Source organism: Ischnura elegans, chromosome 8, assembly GCF_921293095.1.
Source record: "Ischnura elegans chromosome 8, ioIscEleg1.1, whole genome shotgun sequence".
NCBI classification, from domain to species: Eukaryota; Metazoa; Arthropoda; class Insecta; order Odonata; family Coenagrionidae; genus Ischnura; species Ischnura elegans.
Genome location: NC_060253.1, coordinates 117391146 through 117413923, shown reverse-complemented (window position 1 = coordinate 117413923; position 22778 = coordinate 117391146). Strand labels below are relative to the sequence as shown.

The 22778-nt window shown below is 38.0% G+C and overlaps 1 protein-coding gene across 13 annotated transcripts in view; it reads left to right on the top strand.

Annotated features, from left to right (window-relative positions):
• Nucleotides 1–305: 305 nt before the first annotated feature.
• Nucleotides 306–22778, top strand: part of LOC124163951 (Golgi reassembly-stacking protein 1-like) — a 96390-nt gene continuing 73917 nt past the window's right edge. For 6 of the 13 annotated variants that reach the window (XM_046541078.1, XM_046541077.1, XM_046541081.1 and 3 more), the window contains exon 1: nt 306–402. In XM_046541078.1, the coding sequence (XP_046397034.1) occupies nt 373–402 (30 nt within the window). In that variant the 5' untranslated portion in view covers nt 306–372. Of the gene's footprint in view, nt 403–18742; nt 18900–18999; nt 19094–19987; nt 20039–21265; nt 21320–22778 lie in introns of those variants that run through there. The other 7 variants (XR_006865888.1, XR_006865885.1, XR_006865887.1 and 4 more) reach the window with 6 other exon arrangements.

Below are 22778 nucleotides of genomic sequence, written 5' to 3'. Positions count from 1 at the left end.
ACAACAACCCAGTGGACGAAACATTTTATCAGTGTGTGACTTGAGTGAGTTGATAAAAATGTTGAAGGCATAAAAACATCATATGTTTCCAGTGATGATGTAGAGATTTGGAAACAAAAATTGAACATGCAGTTTTAAAACTCTAAAACAATTAAGGGACAAGACCTCCTCACTAAAACATTTCAATCAGTGAAAATGAGTAACAATTCAGTGGACGTTCTCTGCCCAAGATCAGAGTGCCAAGAAAAGTTGATTTAATAAAAAGATAAATAAAAGCATGTGCCAAGAACATTATTAAAAACCGTGGAACTTATGTCACCACGGTATATAAAAGCAGATGGTACATTGGCTGTGTAATTCAAACAGTTGAGGATGCTTACCATCAGGCTTAAGAGGTTAGAGGTATGTACACAGTCTAAACATACTTATCCTATGTACTTATCCTTCAAATAGGTACATATTCAACCAGTTTTTGCCTAATAGGGTTGTTCACCATATTTTTTTTATTTAAGAAATCGAAAGATCGTGCTTCAGAAGGAGCAATGACAATAATATTATGCTATTTTCTTCATTGTACATGTTTAGAGAAGGCTTTAAACAGTGACAAATTTTACGTTACGCCTAAAAGCCCTACTTCCATCTTGAATTGATGTGTGACGTAGTAGTAGGGATTTGCCGATCCTGGCGCATGACGTCACAACGTCGCCTCTCTCACTCCCAGTGCATTCCAGACACGTGCCGAGCCCATAGCTTCTCCCACTCGAGTTGGATATGTTCCCATTGGCAGTTACCAAGGTCTAAACACGTGCAGTTGCAACGTAAATCGTATTTCCCAGTCTCGGCATCGGAAATAACCGAAATTACACCTCTAACTTCTTTGTTATTGAACATTTTTGAAAATAAATGCTTTTAAGTGAAAGAGCAAATAATTATCAGTAAAAAAGGACTCTTACACTTTTTCGATATAAGTCATACTTATGAAGATATATAGTATCTTGTCTTATAAACAATTGTTGATTATTAAAAATCGCAATAACTTTGTTAATATTTATGCTATGATCACCATTCAAATTCCTATCATCATCAAATTCAATCTAGAATACTTTAGCATTTCCAAAAATTCGTCACCACAGCGATAAATACTCATTTTCAGAACCCTCCTCAAAAACTGCACATATTGTCTATGGTATGAGGCAAGACTATAAGTGAAAGGCGTTTCCAAGCGATCTAAGTGGGATGGGTAGGTTACGCCTAGGAGGCAAGGCTATAAGTGAAAGTCGTTTCCAAGCGATCCAAGTGGGATGGGTAGGTTACGCCTAGATTTGCCCCTTCCACGGTACCTTCTAAGCAGTATATAAGGCCGTGCAGCCACTGAGAAAATCACCAGCGGTCTCAGAACTAGTCTGATTCCATCGGTCCAACTGAATCATCGAGTAGGTCTTCAAGAAGTGAATTCTGTAGGAATTCTTTATGAATTCTGATTGAATTCCGGAAGAATCATCAGAGACCCGGACGCCGAAGGAGTTTGCCGCTTTAAGGTAAATATGATCCGTAAAACTGAGTTTTTCGGATTTTTTCCTATTTTTTCTATTGCTTTTGGAACCGAGAAAATTCATGAGCATGTTATGCTCAATACCCCCCTTCGACTCCCGGTCAAAAAACAGTATGAAATTTTTTAGGTATCCTAGGATACTAAGGGTAAGGTAGAAATCCTGGACCTAGTACTCTCGTTTTCTCCTCTAAAATTCGGGGAGATTAGTAAAGGAACAACCCCGTTTAAAAAATTTTGATAGAGCAAATAGTTTAGATTCGGTGGGCCAATATATGAATGATGGTATTAGGAGAATATAGGTTAGTAGCAGGTATCTTTGTAAGAAAATCATTAATAACTCCCTTATTTGAACAAATAGGACCATAGTTTAAATTTGAATGTTGATGAGTAAGTGACAACTCATCTTTTGTATGTAAAAGAAATCATCTCACTCCAAGGGCGTGGCCCCTATACTCTGGAGATAATTCCTGCGATGGTCTATAACTCCCTTATTTGAACAAATAGGACCATAGTTTAAATTTGAATGTTGATGAGTAAGTGACAACTCATCTTTTGTATGTAAAAGAAATCATCTCACTCCAAGGGCGTGGCCCCTACACTCCTGAGATAATTCCTGCGATGGTCTATAACTCCCTTATTTGAACAAATAGGACCATAGTTTAAATTTGAATGTGGATGAGTAAGTGACAACTCATCTTTTGTGTGCAAAAGAAATCACCTCACTCCAAGGGCGTGGCCCCTATACTCGGGAGATAATTCCTACGACCGTCTATAACTCCCTTATTTGAACAAACAGAAGCATAGTTTAAATTTGAATGTGGATGAGTAAGTGACCACACATCTTTTGTGTGTAAAAGAAATCATCTCACTCCAAGGGCGTGGCCCCTTTACTCGGGAGATAACTCCTACGACCGTCTATAACTCCCTTAATTGAACAAATAGGACCATAGTTTAAATTTAAATGTTGATGAGTAAGTGACAACTCATCTTTTGTGTGTAAAAGAAATCATCTCACTCCAAGGGCGTGGTCCCTATACTCTGGAGATAATTCCTACGACCGTCTATAACTCCCTTATTTAGACAAATAGGACCATAGTTTAAATTTGAATGTTGATGAGTAAGTGTCCACTCATCTTTTGTATGCAAAAGAAATCATCTCACTCCAAGGATGTGACCCCTATACTCTGGAGATAATTCCTGCGATGGTCTATAACTCCCTTATTTGAACAAATAAGACCATAGTTTAAATTTGAATGTTGATGAGTAAGTGTCCACTCATCTTTTGTATGCAAAAGAAATCACCTCACTCCAAGGATGTGACCCCTATACTCTGGAGATAATTCCTACGACCGTATATAACTCCCTTATTTGAACAAATAAGACCATAGTTTAAATTTGAATGTTGATGAGTAAGTGTCCACTCATCTTTTGTATGCAAAAGAAATCACCTCACTCCAAGGATGTGACCCCTTTACTCTGGAGATAATTCGTGCGATGGTCTATAACTCCCTTATTTGTGGATTTTTTACCTTATTTGGGGTGAAAGGAAATAGGGAATGACTTCGCAATCCACCTGGGGAGAATTGAGCTAGGTATTTTCCACACTACTGGCGTCATTCAGTAGCAGCTTTGCGCATTCCTTACCTTATTTGGGTGTAAGGAAATGCATAACTTTGTCATCTATCCGTGAGGATTGACCTCGGTTTTTTTTCTACTTAGTGGGAATACCTCTGCAGCTGACATCATTCACAGTCTTCTCAACCCACTTGGCAGCCATCCGCTGAAGAGTAGGAGGAGAAGATTTCCTTTTATAAATACCAATCGAAGACGGAAGCATTCATTGCAATCTCGTCATTTGATCCGAGAACTTCCTCTTGGTGACTACTCCTCAAAGACAACGTCATCTGCTCTCAACGAAGACAACATCATCGCCATCTAGATCTTGGTAAGTCTAACTTTTTAGACATTCCAAGTTCCCACCTTAAAATACTACCTTGAGGAAGTTATCATCGCAGAATAAACTAACATTTTATTTAAATTGAGATTTTAAGTAGATGGTACGCGTTACGAGGTTAGAATCGAACGTTTTTATGATCCTACAATTGATCCAAGACGAAGAATGAGATAAACTTTTATCTATTTTTTCAGATTTCTCACATTAATCATGACATCCATTACAGACATCATTTTAAACTTTAAAAACAATACATATAGAACTAAAGAAGAACTTGAACAGGCTTTAGCGTGCATTTACAGAAAAGTAGCTTTTGAAAACGAAAGCATTGATGACATGGAAACATATCATGAAATGAAAGATGCATTAGATAAAGCAAATGGTAGAAAATTTTGCTCTTACTGCGAAATCTTCTATAGCCTTGATGAGGCTATGCCTCATGAGAATACTAACGCACACCGGATGAAAATTAACGAGCAAATAGGGAGAGGGTTCAATGAAATCGAATCGGCAATTAGATCCAGGATAAAAACCTTTTGGATAACTCCCGAGGGGGATGCTCAGGACGTTGTAACTTTTCTAGATGGAATAAAAAATCTATTGATTGAGAAAATTATAGAGCAAATAAGGACGAACAGAAGTATAAAGTTCAACCTTGTATTGATTTGCAAATTTCGAAAAGGAGAACACGAGGAGCTAGATACCTCATTTAAGACTAGTAATCAACGAGTCCTACTTGTTGATCAGTTAAACGAGATTGTGGACGAGAAATTTTCTAAACTTTTAAAAGAAAAGTCCGAGTTTCAAGCAAAAGGGTCAGGATGGACTTTGGGTGAAGTTGTAGGTTTAGAGCTCCGTATTAACAAGTACAACCCCCTTCGAGGTTCAACGTATATAGATTTGCCACGAAAGATAAAAAATACCAAAGCAGTTATAAACGTGGAAAATGAAGACCAGTTTTGTTTCAAGTATGCGATATGGGCAAAAAATATCGCTAAAGACCCCCAGAGAGTTTCAAAATATAATACTAATATATTTCATGAAAGTTACCATTGGGAATGTCTCGATTACCCAGTCGATCTGAAGGATATCCCCAAATTCGAGCGCACCAATAACATTTCAATTAATGTGTTTGGACTAGATGATAAAAACAATGTATATCCTTTGAAAATTGTAGATTGTGAGCTCGAGGATCATCGCGACCTCCTCTACATAACCAATGAAACAACTGCTCACTACTGCTGGATAAAGAATTTTGAAAAACTCGTAGGCTCCCAAATAACAAAACATCAACACAAAATATTTATTTGCAAACGTTGCCTTACTCTTTATCATGACGAACAAAAATTGCAGGCTCACAAAGAATTATGTAGAGGAACGGGGACACCAAGTAAAATAGTGCTACCAGACGAGAACAATAAATTATTGAAATTTACCAACATTAATCGCACTTTCCGTGTACCTTACGTGATATATGCCGATTTTGAATGTCTACTGAAAAATGTAAACACATGCGAACCGTGTTCTAATACTTCGTTCACTAACATCATACAGAAGCATGAGCCATTCAGCTTTTGTTATATCATGATGACTCCAAACGGATGCGAGGAGCCAGTATTGTATCGAGGGCCTAATGCAGCACGTGTTTTTATTGAAAGTATAAAAGATGAAGCCCAGAAGGTTTTCAAGTTGTACAAAAATACTATTCCTATAACACCACTCACAGAGGAAAAAGAGAGCGCTTTCCAAAACGCATCGACGTGCCACATTTGTGGGAATGAGTTGAACGAGGATAGGGTTAGGGATCACGATCACCTGACGGGACAGTATCGAGGTCCAGCTCATTCGTTTTGCAATGTTCAGTATAAGATGCCTCAATTTCTTCCAATTTTTATTCATAACCTGTCCGCGTATGATGGTCATTTCATTGTACGAGAGCTAGACTATGATGAGAGGGAAATATTCATTATTCCAAATTCTGAAGAAAAATATATCACTTTTTCCAAGTCTATAGAGGATAATTTCAAAATTCGTTTTGTCGATACCTTTCGATTTATGCCCGCTTCTCTTGCTTCTCTAGTCTCGAACCTGACTGAATTTAAAAATACCTCAGAAATTTTTGGTGACAAGACGCGACTAGTTACACGAAAGGGGGTTTATCCCTATGATTACACTGATTCGTTGAATAAGCTTGATGAAACCTTGCTCCCGGACAAGGATAAATTTTACAACAGGTTGAACGACGAGCATGTGTCAGATGAAGATTATGGTCACGCTTTGAACATATGGTCTTCGTTTGGATGTGAAACACTCGGTGATTACAGTGATGTTTATTTGAAAAGTGACGTCACTCTTCTCGCCGATGTTTTTGAGAACTTTCGCGACGTGTGCTACGGAGCCTACAAGTTAGATCCGGCGTGGTATTACACTGCACCAGGTTTAACATTTGATGCAATGCTAAAATATACCGAAATAGAGCTAGAGCTTTTGACTGATTACGATATGATACTCATGATCGAAAACGGAATTCGCGGAGGAATTTCACAGTGTTGTAAAAGATACTGTGAATCGAACAATAAGTACATGTCAGGTTATGACCCAGGTAAAGATTCGATATTTTTAACCTATCTTGACGCGAATAATCTCTACGGATGGGCACTCTCCAGACCCCTTCCTTACGGTGAATTTCGGTGGTTAACTCAGGAGGAAATTGACGGTTTAGGCGTGGAAAATGTTCCCGATGACAGTGAAAATGGATACATTCTCGAAGTGGATCTTGAGTACCCACATCGGCTGCACGATACGCATTCAGATTTCCCTCTTTGCCCGGAAAACAAGACACCACCTAACGGTAAACATGAAAAACTTTTGACCACCCTCGAAAATAAAAGTAAATATGTAATTCATTACATGAACCTGAAACAGGCATTAGAATTAGGCATCATACTCAAAAAAGTGCACAGAGTTATCGAGTTCAAACAGTCTTCGTGGTTAAAGACCTATATAGACCTAAATACAGATCGTCGAAAAGTTGCTAAAAATGAGTTTGAGAAGGACTTTTACAAGCTCATGAATAACGCCGTATTTGGCAAGACAATGGAGAATGTAAGGAAACGGATGAATATGCAATTAGTGACAAGCGAAAAAAAACTTCAAAAATTAATCAATAAATCGACATTTTTGGATAGGACAATTTTCAACGAGTCTTTAGTAGCCGTTCACATGCGGAAAGCCACCATCAAAATGGTTAAGCCAATATATATTGGTTTCTGCGTTCTCGATCTCAGCAAAACTCTAATGTACGACTTTCATTACCGTACCATGCTGCCCAAGTACCAAAATAAATTGTCACTCGCCTACACAGACACTGACAGCTTCATTTATGAGATTAGAACGGATGATGTATACAGAGATATGCTAGAATACCTAGATGCATTCGACACCTCGAATTATCCAAAAGAACATCCGTGTTATTCTGAAAAAAACAAGAAGGTCATTGGAAAGTTCAAAGACGAATGCGATGGTCTCATTATGACGGCTTTCGTTGGATTAAGAAGCAAATTGTACTCATTCCAGATGGAATCGGGTAAAGAAAAAAAGAAGGCAAAGGGGATAACGAAATCTGTGAAGGAAAAATGCCTAAAATTTGGTGATTATATTAATTGTTTAAGAGAGAACTCGACGCAATTTCGAAAGATGAACGTAATCCGTAGCAAAATGCACGAGTTATACACTGTTAAAATAAATAAGGTGACACTAAATGCATCCGATGATAAACGATATATTTGCGAGGATGGAATGAATACGCTTGCTTGGGGTCATTACAGAATTCCGCGAAAGCGTACACATGATCAGGCATTTGGTAACGATTGATATTGATAAAAACTAGTTTCCTAGTTATCATAATTTCAGTGTTAATCATGACGTTAGCCTGGAAACATCCTTTTACATGCATCTGCGCGGGTCCGTCAGGTTGTGGAAAAACCACATTTGTCACGCAGTTTTTGGAAAAGTTGGATTGTATGACAGATAGTCCAATAGAGCAAGTGGTTTGGTGCTGTGCCCCAGGAAGTGAGCCTAACATACGAATACCAGTTGAATTTTACTCCGAAATACCTCCTTTCGAAGAATTTGGTGGTGTTCCTACTTTGTACGTTATAGATGATTTAATGAGTGAGGGAGCCTACAGCAAAGATGTGTGTAGATTATTCACCAGAGGTAGCCATCATTTTAACATTTCGGTGTTTTTGATCACGCAGAATATTTTCTATCAAAGCCAGCAATCGAGAAACATATCATTGAATTCAAAGTATATTGTAGCGTTCAAAAATCCCAGAGATAAGTTACAATTTGGTCATTTAGCTAGGCAGGTCTATCCGGAAAAATCGGGGGAATTGGAGAGGGTATATAAACAGGTTACGCAAGAACCATTCGGTTATTTGGTTCTTGATCTTGGTCAGGACACGGACGAGAGATTCCGCTTTAGAACCAAAATTTTTCCCCAAGACGGGGCCACTGTCATTTACATGCCCCAACGCGATGAAAAGGTTGAAGAACAATAAACACTTGCTCCACGTCCTAAAATCTGCAAAGCCTAAATTACGTACTGCTATACTGAATAGCTCGGACGAGGAGTTGATTAAAACAATTTGCGATTGTTGCCTCAATACTCTAAACGGAAATCATAAGATCGATGAGCGATTGAAACGAAAATTATCCAAGCATCGTAACACACTGAGAAAGTTGGCTGAACGGAGGACGAGTGTAAAAAGAAAACGAGCGCTTCTCGTACAAAAAGGTGGCTTTTTGCCATTACTACTGGGTTCGATTTTAAGCGGTGTGATCGGTAGCCTGCTGGGAAAATGAGTTTGCAGAAAATGCTCGTAGTGAGTCCCGAAGTCTTTGATCGAAGTCATGCAAAGGCTAGGTTGAGTAAATTGGATAAGGAAATGAAACTTGTGTTAGCGAGTAAAGGGCTCAAGGATATTGACAAGTGGCATTTGTATAAAAGAATACTCGATAAATATCTCGACTCAGTGTCAGACTTTAAATCTCCCGTACACGTTCCGATAGTGAAACACTCACCACCAACACGGCTATATGAGGGTAGCGATGCAATGAGAAGGCGGTTAGACGAAATTAGGAGGACAAATTCAGAGTTGGATTCGACATGGGCACGAATAAAGGAACAAATCGAAAGCGATTCTCCACCGAGAAAAATGAAGCGGATAATAGCAACTCCAAGAGAGCCAAGCACACCTCCAAGGGAGCAAAGAACATCTCCAAAGGAGCGATGGACATCTCCGAGACCAATTCCAAGGCGAAGCAAGCGAAAAAGGGTACCAAAAATGTTCGGGGCAGAGTGGGACACGACGTAATAGCTAGCGTGTACAACAATCCCGCACATCCTGCTGGTTTTTCCACAGATAAAAAATTAAATAAAGCGACTGGAATCCCTATAAAAACAATTCGCGAGTGGTTGGAATCTCAAGAAGCGTACACGCGTCACAAGCCGGCGAGAAAAAAGTTTGTTAGAAACCGTTACGAAGTAAACTATATAGATGAGTGTTGGCAATGTGATTTAAATGATTTGAGAAGTTTGAAAAAATACAACAATGGGTTCTGTTACATTTTAACCGTAATAGACATATTTTCCCGTTATGCGTGGGCTAGTCCTCTCAAGTCAAAAAGACCAGAGGAAATTATAGAAGCATTTAAGGTCATATTTCGCGAGCGCAAACCATTGAAAATTCAGAGCGATAAGGGAGGGGAATTTGTTAATAGCAAGTTTAAAAGTTTTCTCTCGAATCAAGGTGTAAAGTTTTACACTACAAATAATCCAGAAATTAAGGCTAGCCTCGTGGAACGCTTTAATCGAACTCTCAAGACAAAAATGTATAAATATTTTACAAAATACGCAACTTACAAATATATCGATGTGCTTCCAAAACTCATTAGTTCTTATAACTATAGTACGCACTCTAGCATTAGGATCGCTCCCTCTCAAGTGAATGCTAAAAATGCATTTATCATTGCTAGTCGGAGAAAAAGCTTAAAGAAGACGGATGCAAAATTTAATAAAGGTGATTATGTGAGGATTAGTAAAGAGAGGTTTCCATTCACCAAAGGATACACACCAAATTATACGAAGGAAATATTTCAAGTTACAAACATTGATCGAATGAAACTAATACCAACCTATAAATTGAATGATTTGAACGGGGAGGATATAAAGGGTAGTTTCTATGCGGAAGAATTAGTCAAAGTTAACGTGTCTCCTGACACGGAGTACAGGATCGAGAAAATATTGAGACGTCGGGGGAGTGGTCCTAATTTGGAGTATTTTATCAAGTGGGACGGATACCCACCGTCTTTTAACTCGTGGATTTCAGCTTCTTCCGTGCGTAAAATATGAACGAATTTTATCTTACACTACCCAGCGATAGCTCGAGGGATTTTTTCCCAAGAAATACAATCGCTCATTATCGTACAAAGTTGAGTCATCGCATCGATTTAGAAAATAACGAGTGGTATGTCGGTCTAGCTGAGATTTCGATTCCTTCTATTGAGGTAAAAAAAGTTTCCGAAGACACACCAGCTGTTATCGAAAACTTTACTCCAGCGCCTCGCGTAGCAGACGAATTGCCTCCTAAGGATAATAGGACCCGGACTGAAGAGGGATTAGTTCGAGGGGATAAAGAAGTTATAAACGTGAAACTTTTAGATGATTCATACTTTACAATTCCCATTGGTACTTATGACAGTATTGCGGCGGCATTTGCAAAACCATATATTACCTCCAGTACACAAAAACAAACGTACATTTCAAATGAAGTAATGCGTTATATTGATAAACTGAGTGTAAGGATTAACCAGGTTGGAGTTGATGAACGCACATTACCACGGTCTGCGCAAATTTTTGCGAGCGGAGTAAAATACTCGTTGTCTCCGGGAACGTATGATTCGTTTGCTAACTTATTCAATAGAACTTTGTCAGGCTTTAGTGGAAAAGGCAAGGAAAAGATAAAAAATGACCTATCATTATTATCGGCTGTTCTTATTAGATTATCATTTAAAGATTCAACGTTGACAGATGATGAGTTAGCTGAAATCATCGATGATGCCAGGGTAGAGATTAACACTAAAGAAGACAAAGGAAAAAGAGGAAAAAGAAGCATTGCAACCTCCTCAAAAAATGTTTACGTTTACACAGATATAATAAAACCGCAGTTGGTGGGTGACACTTTGAGTCGATGCATCCGCATCATAAATGTCAAAATTGGTGAATATCAAACTTTCAATCCGATTTATTACTACCCCGTCGAGAAAAACAATATCGAGAGTGTTGAAATTCTTTTTGCTGATAAACTCGGTGAAGCAATTTCTTTTCATAGTGGGGAGCAAAGCTCGATAGTTGTGCTACACTTTATAAAAAAGAATTGATTCACGTTAGTACATCATTTTACGACGAGATGGCGCCGGTGATGGATCGATATTATAGTTATTATTCAAAACAGGTGGGAGGAGAGATTGGATCCTTGTATAGAGCTTCTTATAGGGTGCAAAAGGGACGAGGTATCGGGAGTTTCCTCGCGGGATTGTGGCGATTTGCAAAACCTTTGCTATTTAGCGGGCTTAAGACTGTTGGTAAGGAGGCCGCGAGCGCTGGGGCAGCAGCTCTTGGAGACCTTGGAACAAAACCGGTTAAGGAGATACTGCGCAGTAGAATAAACGAGGCAGGTCAGAACTTGAAACGCAAGGCCGAGGAAAAGATAAAAGGCATGTCTGGGGGTGGGTTGAGGATCGCGAAACGTCCAAGGTTAAATAAAATAAAACATAGCTGCGTAAGAAAAAAGCGACAGTCGATGAGAAGTCGAAGAGGAAAGAAGGTTGTTGGAGGAGATATTTTTTCGCGATAATGGCAGAGCATATGCTGACTTCGTTGGATTTATTTCAGCCCAATCCGCCGGTGCAAACTAACATCTTGGCAAAAAGACTCGTGTCCTACAAACCCATATCTTCGCTAGATAATCGATCGGTTATAGAATTCCTGATCAAAGACTCTGGGGATGCGTATAAGGATTTGAATAGTATATATCTTAGACTTAAAGTGAAACTTTGCAAAAAAGACGGGACTGATTACAATGAATCCGCTACCAATCAACCGGGAGTAGTGAACAATATTCTGCACTCTCTGTTCGAGCAGTGTAACGTTTATTTCAATGGGACGTTGGTCACACCATCAGAGGATAATTACCATTACAGAAGCTACCTGGAAAATGTGTTAAATTATGGAACAGATGCGAGCAAAACACATTTACGAAATGTGGGGTGGGAGTTGGACACGGGAGACGATATTAACTTGACAGATACTTCAAATTCTGGTTATACAAGGCGTAAGGGTTGGTTTAAGAACAGTGCAGAGGTTGAGTTGTATGGTAAACTGCACGTAGATGTTTTTAATCAGATACAATTAATGATGGATCGAGTAGACATCGGTATAAGACTATTGCTCTCTAATCATGCTTTCCATCTTATGGGAGGGAATGATGATGGACTATTGAAAATTTTAGACGCAACTTTATACGTTCAACATTTCGATATTAACCCATCCATTTTAGTTGCACATAATAAAATCCTGGAAAACAACAATGCCAAATATCACTACAAGCGTACCGAGTTGAAAACCTTTACTGTTCCTTCTGGTGGACGAACTTTAAGCCTTGACAATGCGATCGTGGGTCGAATACCTAATGTAATTATTTTTACAATGGTGGATAATGAAGCATATGCGGGAAGTTTGAATAAGAATCCATTTGCTCTCTCTCACTATTCGCTCGAGAATTTTTCACTCTTTGTGAACGGTGTGCAAATTCCGTCCGAGGGATTACAATGCAATTTTTCAAGTAAAAAGTATTGGGCGCGAGCGTATGACACAATATTCTCAGGAAGTGGGATAAAGCATTACAATCGGGGTAATCAAATCACTTACGATATGTTTGGACACGGTTATTTTATGCTAGTCTTCGATCTAACACCCGATGATTCGGGTAATGAGGACTATATAAGTTTAGGAGATAGAGGTGTGGTGAGAATAGAGGCGAGATTTGAAAACGAATTATCGAGAACGGTTACGTGTTTACTTTTCTCAGAGTATGATGCAACAGTGGAAATTGATAAAAACAGAAACATTATCACAAACTTTTAGTCATGGATGGAATTGAAATTAACAGGTTACTAAGACCACTCAATATATTTCGCGGAGTTTACGCATCTGATAGGTTACCAAAATCACCACGAAATGGAGTTTACATAATAAATTTAGATCCATCTAAATTACCGGGTTCACACTGGGTTGCAGTCTATTTACATAATAATTATGCAGAGTATTTTGATTCCTACGGCTTACCTCCTTTTGTTTCAAATATAAGTAATTTTTTAAAGTCATTCTCAGTCACTCGCAATCACGTTCAAATTCAAAGCTTTCGTTCGGATATTTGCGGTGAATACTGCTGCCTCTATACCGCTAGTAAATCATTAGGTCAAACACTACACAAATTCCTCGCACACTTTCATCACACCATCCCTCATCTCAACGACTGTCGAGCCCTGAAGCTGTTTCATCAGACCTTCAAGCGGGTTCGGCGGGCCAAATGTCATCCCAGAGCTCAGCGGTGCTGTTCCCGAATAAATACGATGAGCAGGAAGAGGAGGTGATTATTTGAGAAGAAACAGCCGCAGAATGCAGATCTTGGTATCTGTGACTTATAGCCAAGGCGGGGTGACGGAGCTTGCAGCCGTCGACGTGGATTCAAATCGTTTATTTTGGGGCAGTTTCAAGAAACATGGGAAGCTCATCGCTGGAGGAAAGAAGCTACGTTTCCCAGACCCCCTGCAACGAGATGAGACATCCTTCAACGAGGGATTCATTTCACACACCGAACTTTCAACTACCCTGGAAGCTATGACTGAGGGTGCAACCGCTCTCTACGCATTCAGTGAAGCAGAGTGTGAGTTTCTGACCGATCTGACGGGACGCACTTTCATCTCTCTCGAAAAAGAGTTAAACTGTCCCCCTCCCGAAAAATGTTCCTTTCTTGCCTTTTCCTGCCTCAATCCTTGTCACAAATTGCGCAACAGCACTTGCGCATTGAGAGATGCACATTCTCTCGCCCAGTGGTTCCAGTATAACCGTCTCAAAACCGAAGTTGATCCTTGCCCGGATGACTGTTCCCCCACCCCTCCTCCTACATCAACCTCTAAATAAGGACGGTTACGTCACCATACGCCAGTCGTCATGCAGTCATCGGTGGATGCAGACCATCAGTCTCCTCCGGTGAAGAGAAAGAAACCTGCTGGAAATTTTATTCCTTCTATTGAACAATCGGACAATTTACTTCTTCAAACTGTGTATTATTTGAACAAAACAAAGACAAAGAGTGTGTGTATTGGTTACGATCCTGGTAGAGACTTTGAATCAGTTGTGCAATTTAATCAAGTTGGAAAAAAAAGTGTAATTGTTTCACAAAGCGAGTGGGCAAACATCTTGAACTGTGAAAAGGATGTGGATTTGTTCTTTTACAAAGGAGAAAAGCATTTTTTAACTTCCTGTTTGGCTTATGCGAATTACTTTGGGAAGACTCATTTGGTTATTAAAAAGACCTTTAATTTAAAGCAAGAAGAGTGGTTTGCATTGGTGAAACTCTTCAAGCTGATTGATTTATTTCTCCAGAGACTTTCAGCTAGTCGTGACAAAGTGAGACATTTTCTCGCCACAAAATTAGCAAAGAATATCACAGATTGTGATTTTGAAAGACTTGAATTAGAGATGGTACTCATAGCGTATGGTTCGGCTGATGAATAGCCTGTGTGAGTGAAAGGCTTTCTAACCTCTGGCGTGAATGAAAGTTCCGTAAGTTAGAGAGTCTTGATGTAAGTTCAACCCCTGGCATTGGGTGTAAAAACCTTGTAAGTTGGACATACATCACGATGGGTGCCATTGTCGAATTTCAAGGATTTACGGGTAGCAATGGACATTTTATTGTCAAAGAATTGGCAATTATCGCTGTCCAGAATAAATGCTGTAATACGTGGTTATTTAAATCACCACAGAGATTGCTCTTTACAAAAGAGTCTTCTTGGCTGAGAAACAACTATCACGGCTTGTGCGAATACTCTGGAGATGTGGATTATTCAGAACTGGAGAGTATACTTCACAATTATACTAAAAATTTTAAATATCTATTCACAAAGGGTGCTCAAAAAGCTGCCTTCTTAACAAGTCTTCTTCCCAAGGGAATTTGTGTGGCTAATCTGGAACTTTATGGGTGTCCTTCATTCACGAAATTGACCACGAATGAGGGTTGTTTAATTGAAATTCATATGGATGGTAATCTACAATGTGCCAGAAAAAATTGTTTTAAGCTAGCTGATTGGTGTATACGAAATAAAATATGTTAGATTTTCTAGTCAAATGTATCATTTTATTGTTTTACATCATCATGTTCACTTTGATCATTTACGATGCTATACAATTGAGACAATATGATTGTATCTGGGGATATTTAATCGAATGTGGTTATTTAAACGAGAGTGCTAGAGAACTGTCTGCGCTCAGACGTGCTGTTCAATTGTTTCAAGAGGATTATAACATAAGTATGAGTGGGGAAATGAACTATGAAACCATGTATATGGTGAACAATGTAACAAACTCATCTGTGTGTGGTTGAAGAAAATAAACTTTTGTTGTTAAAATTTACCCTGGTCTTTCATTTGGAAATAAAAAACACATAGTATAGTATTTAATATATTTATTGTTAATAAATATACATATCAACTTCAATTTTGAGTATAAACTTTATCACTCTCAGACGGGTACCTTTAATGGCGTCTGTGGTACCATAATCCACTTTTGATTTTCTATGGTCTGTATAACAAACAGGTTTTGGTCCGTCAATACAATCACTTTGAGTCCTCGTTCCTCCTCCTTTTGCGTAGACTCGGGGCTGGTAGCACTCGTACACATCCAACCAGATGATTGGGTGCTGCTTGTCCGCGAGGCGTCGCTTTTCCGGATCGGTGATGTCATCCTGGTTCGTTATGTTAAATCTCTCCACTACACCATTCTCATTCTCGAAGCCGGAGAAAGTCACTTTATGTCCGATCACTTCAAATATCTTTCTCTGGTGTCGGAATACGCAGTAGTAAACTTCGTTAAAAAGTACCGAGAGCACAAAATCTGTGCCTCGTTGAGGGATGTACACGATGTAAGTATCCGGATCTGACTGCTTCTCCACCCGGAGATTGGTGTCCTCCAGGGAGGCTTCGGGATCTCTTCGCAGCTCAGCAACAGTTCTGGAGGTCATGTTAACGTTGAATGAGGTAATAATCACTCGGGAGTCATTTATATGCGGGAGTGGGAGGAGTCACGTTGCAACCACACGTGTTAAGACCTTGGTAACTGCTAATGGGAACATATCCAACTCGAGTGGGAGAAGCTATGGGCTCGGCACGTGTCTGGAATGCACTGGGAGTGAGAGAGGCGACGTTGTGACGTCATGCGCCAGGATCGGCAAATCCCTACTACTTGACGTCACAAGCCTGTAGATGCCCTACTGCAGTGTTGTTTAAGTGGCTCAGCAGGGTTATTCCACTTTTTTTCAAGATCTCCAGCGTCTACCGCCAGATCAGTGTTTAAAGAAAATCCAAATTTATCCTTTAATAAGAGTAATAATAAGCAAAATTACCCTTACTTGTACATATTTATTGCTCATCATATCATAAATAGCACTACAACGTACACATTTCACGAGTTGTCTTTTTGATACATATATAATCAGTATATTCCGAATCAACTGATTCAATGATAAACTTGACTCACAATAAATATAAAACACTAATAAAACATGATAATCGGTTTTCCAATCACTCTGCACACGCTAAAAGAATTTGCACTCCTTGAAGTTCGAAAGATTCTCCACACCTCACTTCTCACTCATCACTAACGACTTAGAATCAGTTTACGTTATTTCACATTGACATTTCGAGGACAATGAAATGAATAGGCTGAAACAAATTGCTAAACCGGTTATTGTAACATCAAAAAACCTCGAATTTCACTATTACTCTTACCCGTACTCTTACCGTAACCAAAATGTGACCAAAACAAAAACAAACAACAGCGCAACGAAATTCGTGAAATGTAAAAACTCGTGAATGCTCAAAATGAATGGGTAATAAAATCAAACGGAACTTAGAAGCGAACAAACGATTGAAAATTAATATGCGTTCGATGTATCCCTAAAGCACAACTAGCTGAAATATGAAACATATCCCCTTGGCAATAGTTAGATACCTTAGATCGAAATGTATAGGGTTGATTGAACTAGCATGGAAGAAATAAATAATTTCGTCGAAGCAGTTACATTCACAACTCACTTCACTCTTTACTTCATCGTCTATATGAAATCATTCACTTAGGGGTACATTAAGGGCACAAATTGTGTTCACTTGCACTAGAGGCACAATGAAAGTTCACTGCACGTAGTTTCCTAGCAAATGCAGCTTTCATCAAAACTTTCAATTCCTGTCAACGCTACATACGTTGCCTGCCTAACTTGAAGAATGGATTTCATGTCGCCTTGATCCATCCGGAAGCTTCATGCACAACATAGGCCATTTCAAAATAAGGAATAACCTTGGCAAAGGTCCTGTCGGCATGCAGAGTACTCAGCTTGGCATCGAGCGATCGAGGGTACATGCCAGCCGTACAGGCTTGTGTCGTCATCACCTCTATTTCAAGATGGCCGACCGTTTTTGGCGGCGTTTAAAATTGTTCGAATTTTGATTGCTAATAATTCCATCATTACTTTTTCAACGCATCTGTCATTCATCCCAATCGAAATGAAATTACATCAGAAGCGATATACATTCGTTTTTTTAGACCGTTCTGATAGGCTTGAACAACCCTATTGCAAATATCTAGTAAATCCATATATTTGCTAAAATGTTTCCATTTTATACTATTTGGAAATTAAAAATAGATTACCAGCTAAATTTAAAGAATGGTAGGGGTTTACAGGAACTTTGATACTCAAATACAACTCCTCTTTTGGGGGATGCCCTGAAACATAAGTGCTGTAGCCCGCCGTTTTACAACCATCATTAAAATAAATCATAGAAGCACTATCCATCATGGGAGCAACTTCAGGTTTAATTTTCCTGAAAGAGGGAGTATAGTGCAAGTTATATTAAAAAACTCAGTCACCTAATTGGTGTCCCTTTTTTGTTATTAGAAGTTGAAAAAGTGGCATTTTTCAACAAAAAACATTAGCGGAATGATGATTTTCATAAGATTTATTAACAAATAAATCCAAAATTACCCAAAACCTCACTCTATATTAAAGTTGGTGGTCTTTACCATGCTTACAGAGATTTTTATGGCTTTCATTTGGTATATGTGATTTTTACAAGTATTTGAAAATGTCACTTTTTTGACGAAATTTGTCAAAAGTGCAATTTTTGAACATTTATAGAAAAAAAGTTTTCAAGTGAAAATCGTTGTGATAGGATTTTTTAAAACTATAGCAGCATTTTTATAGCCTCTAAAATTTTTACTAGCTTCACTCATTTGGTTTAGGTTGTACAGGTGCACAAATATGGTAGTTTTGAATAATTTGACTGGTGTGCAGAATTTGTGTGTGCCTCATTGACTTCAAACACTCATATCTTGGAAAATACTTGCAATGGGTCTTTAATATTTTGGATTTTTCTTAACTAAGGTTGAAACTAACAACAGGGGAAAAATTATCAAAATCTGAGATGGTGAGTGTGGGACCCCCCAAAAATTGGTTGAGTTGACATGGAATGACCCTATAGCGTATGGTGTTACGGCTATTTATAATTTGGAATTAGAACTGCGATTTTAATGGCTTCTTACCAGCCGCAGGTTTGATCCTTTTGTATTCACCTGATCCATTACCCAATTGGTAAAACGTAAAATAATATTTCATAAAGAAAACAAAGCGTAAATAATTGCAGAAGATCATATGTGGCGTAAATAATAAATATTAATTACCCTGTTGAAATGAGAAGACTCCTCAATTAATTGATCACATTTGTGATGAAGAGTTGATGGATTTCGATCAAAAACATTAGTAATACTGGCATTTTTAATTGATACTATGGTTTAAAAGCCGTCGATAATTGCGCCTTCACAGAAACAACAGCATCGAGTGCTGCGCATTATTATTCCGTGAAGGCGGGAAGGCAGTGAAAGCATTTGTTGTCAACGAGAGGAATGCTGAATATTCACGTAAGGTTTATTTTCACTATGCCAGTTTATTTTTCGCAATGGTTTAAATCGTATAACTGTTAAATGAGTTCTAAATTGCAGTGGGTATATTCGAATGATTCAAATATGGTGTTGAAATAATGTGATATAGTAGTGTCTGTTTAATTTTGATGGTAAACATTTCTTTTTTCTGTCATACAGCCGTGGTGTCGATGCAATTTTTAAATCAGTGGTTTTCCAAGAAAAATATTGCTGAAATTGCAGCTATCCTCTGAATTCCCTTATTAGGCACATGGTAAGTACGTACTTAAATCGAAAGACATCTTTTCATCTCTGGTGGTAACTTTTTTAATCTCTAGTTAAACTTGGCAGTATTTAATCATCTATCCGATTGTTATACTAAAAAAATACTCTAATGATAAGACTACGACGGCATTATGGTTCCTTACACCACTTGGAGTCACCGTATACACTTAATGTTTATGTGGCTCCGTAGCTGAGTAGGATTACTTCACGCAAATTTGATGCACTGAAGTTATGGGGGGGATTCGAACCTGAGCCAATTGTATTTTTTTTATTTTGTGAAAGGTCAATTGATAACATCAACACAATAGTTTACTCAATAAAAAAATTACCACAAAATTTTTTAAGCGACTAATTTTTTTTTAAATAATGACTCAATCTGCCTTAATACATTTATTTCTAAACAAACTTATTCAAAGAGTGGAAATAAGCAGGGGAAGTGGCAGAGGTTGTAATTTGTCCTTGCTACTGTCGAATTTCCATTGATAAAAATCTGTACTCATATTGTGGACAATACTCAATAAATAGCCAGATACACTCGTGTGAAATCAGAATGATAGCCGTAGATCATGATGTTTGAAACTCTATCGATAACACTGATCAACCAAAAAATAATTTTTCCTATTCTAGCCATATGTTTTGCTAATCCTCTGGTATTTTTCGGGCTGATTCCGAAACTGGGCCCAGTCGATGTTTTCTATCGCATTGAGTTTTTTTAGGGCAATCGGATTCAAAGGAGTTTAAGTAAATAAATAAAATAATGTGAAAAATGGGTACTCACTCGAAATTTTCTCGCATATTTAGCTTCTGACGAATCCCTTTTCAGTGTCCACCGCTAATCTGATAATATGTTTCTGAACTTTTCATGGTGCTGTTCGTGCATCAGTGAAATATTCTGGTGGAAACACATATCGTGTTGAGCACTAACGGCGCCAAGGTATGTAGGATGTTTAGCCATTGTGGTGATATTTAGCCATTCTCTTTCCTAGAAAACCTTCAAATGCATTTTTGAATGACTTCCACGAATTTTTTTTGTTGAACTCTTTTTGTCAAAATTCCGAATTCTTCAGCACTTCTTCAAAAAAAAATCTGTGGCCCAATAAAAAATCCTTCTATTATCTGTTTTTCACTGATTTTTTGGACATTTGTTTCAAATATGTAAAACCTGCTCCATTTTTACACATATCTTTTACTAAATTTTTAAAAATCCCTAATTTAATACTTAGAGGTAGCAAAATAATGTTTTTAGGATCGTAAAAAGATGAAAAGGACATTTTTGAATCCAGTGACGAGTGCTTACGTTATAGCCAATCTTTTTTCAAGCAATGATTTTTTCTGTCTCTGCTATCCCAATCGTGGAAGAAGCAATAATATTTTGGTGCAGTGAAACTGTATGCCTAGTAAAATGCAGCTACTTCTAATTTTCCACAAATTTTGGGTACTGAAAAATTTACTGCCTATTCTAGTAAGATTCTTTTATGTCGGTTCCATGAGCTAATGCTTTGGAGGGAAGTTCAATTCCATTATGTTAAAAAACAGCCTTTAAATGACGTTAAAGGAATCAATGAACTGAATGATCATCTGTGTTATATTCAAAACTAAGAGTACCCATAACAGAGAGAACATCATTGCAAAACTTAAATTTTGTTATCATGAGAAAAAATTATTTGAATTCGTCATTGAGAGGTGGATGCATAGAAATTTTTGTATTTGGATCCAGCAAATTCCAACCCATCAATTGTGATCTTAAGATTTCTCTCTGCTTTTTAGACAAATTTAAGTTGCGCAATAGATCACTTAAATACTCTTTTGTCATAAAATGAGGTGTATCAGAAATGTTTGGTCCGAAAATTGGGTCTTTCGAGTTTTCGAATCCATAATTCTCAGATACTTTCTGAATATTCGCTAAGATCAACATTTTGTGTGGTTCCACCACTGGTAAATTTTTCAAGTGTGGGGTTGATTCTAGGTTGTTTGGATCTTTTACAGTGCGTTTTGACTGCGGTGTTATTCCTTTAATTTCTGTTTCACAAAAATAGATTTCAGAAATATGATCCTTAGCTTCCCGTCGAATCATGAGGACGGAAAAATTCATATGACATTTTCCATCAGTCCAACCAGTCTTTCACACCTGCTACATATCACAGAAGACTCCGATCCTGTATCCTGGTCACCCAACGGACAGTCATAATAAAGTCTAAAACACTGTCTCAAAAAGGTAATATTCCTCCTTTTAGCCTTCGAAGTAATTTCACCGCACACGTAGTAAAAGTAATCGTGGTAGTTCACGCACTGTTTAGGCCCATTCCCCCTTTTAAAAATGTCTGCCAAAAAAGTATGGCTTGTAAATTTTTTCAAATGGTGTTTTGTGATTGTCTACTTGTAGGGAACCAATGAAAAAAATTCAGGATAATTAAAAATGCTGAACAACATGGCCTCGGTGATTTGAAACGGACTGACCCCATGATGAAAGCTAAGACACTTCATAACGATTACAATGTAATAAGCTGACATTTCCTGCGAGCAACAAATTTCTAAAACCGTCTGCAGATGAAAAACACACGTCTTTACGCGCCTACAGTCACATACTTATTTGGAGTGGAAGCTGATTATGCATTGCATCAAAAAAAATGATAGGTTACTGCAAGTTTAATTATATATTTTGTTGGGACAGGAAGGCATGCTCTCGTAGGGCAACATGTTATGACAGGAAATTATTATTTTTACCTGTTCATGCTATTATGATATATATATGAAATAAATTACTACTTTTGTAAAAGAAAAAACATACATTCAGCTGTCCCAATGAAACTAGACGTGATGGAAATAATCCCTGCCCAGATTCCAAATCAGCCAAAAAATACGTCTGAGACCATCCAACGACGCGTCCTGGAGACGTCGCGACGTCTCCAGGACAAAATCTTTGTTCACCAGTGTGGGAAGTTATGTAATTAAAAGCAACAATGCTTTTCTTCCAATAGGAGTGCGAAATACAAATATATCCAAGGATTAAGTTGAAGTAAATTGATACATGAAATCTTTCACCCTTAAAAAAGGACGAAAGGGTAATTGTGTGACCTCGGCTAGGGCCCATGATAGGGGGTCCTCCACCGGAAGATTTTGGGAAATCGCACGCCTACAAATGGATTTTGACGCTATTCTGGCTCTTAAAATTTAGATTCAAGTTAATAAAAAGTATCAATTTTGTAAATAAAAATACTAAGAAAAATGAAAATTACATAGCTTAAAAATTTAGATAGGTGTGATGGTTCTATTATCTATTTAGAATATTTGTACCTAAAAACCGCACTGAAATATAAAAATCCTGCAGAATAACTTTCGAATAACCCTTTCAAAAAGCATAAGGTTCTCTTTTATCTTCTAAAACCTTTATTTCATTATTTTTTTTACAAACATTGCATGCCGATTAAGCTGTAAATAATGCTGTAGATAAAAATAATCTAAGCTTAGAATTTTATAATTGTTAAAAATAATTTGATATTAATCGACCTTTCACAAAATAAAAAAATCATTTGGTTCGGATTCGAATACCTCCCGATAACTTCAGTGTATCATATGCGCGTGAAGTAATCCTACTCAGCTACGGAATCACATAAACATTCCGTGTTCACGGTGAGTCCAAATATGAATCTGAAGAGAGGAAATCCTCGCCACGG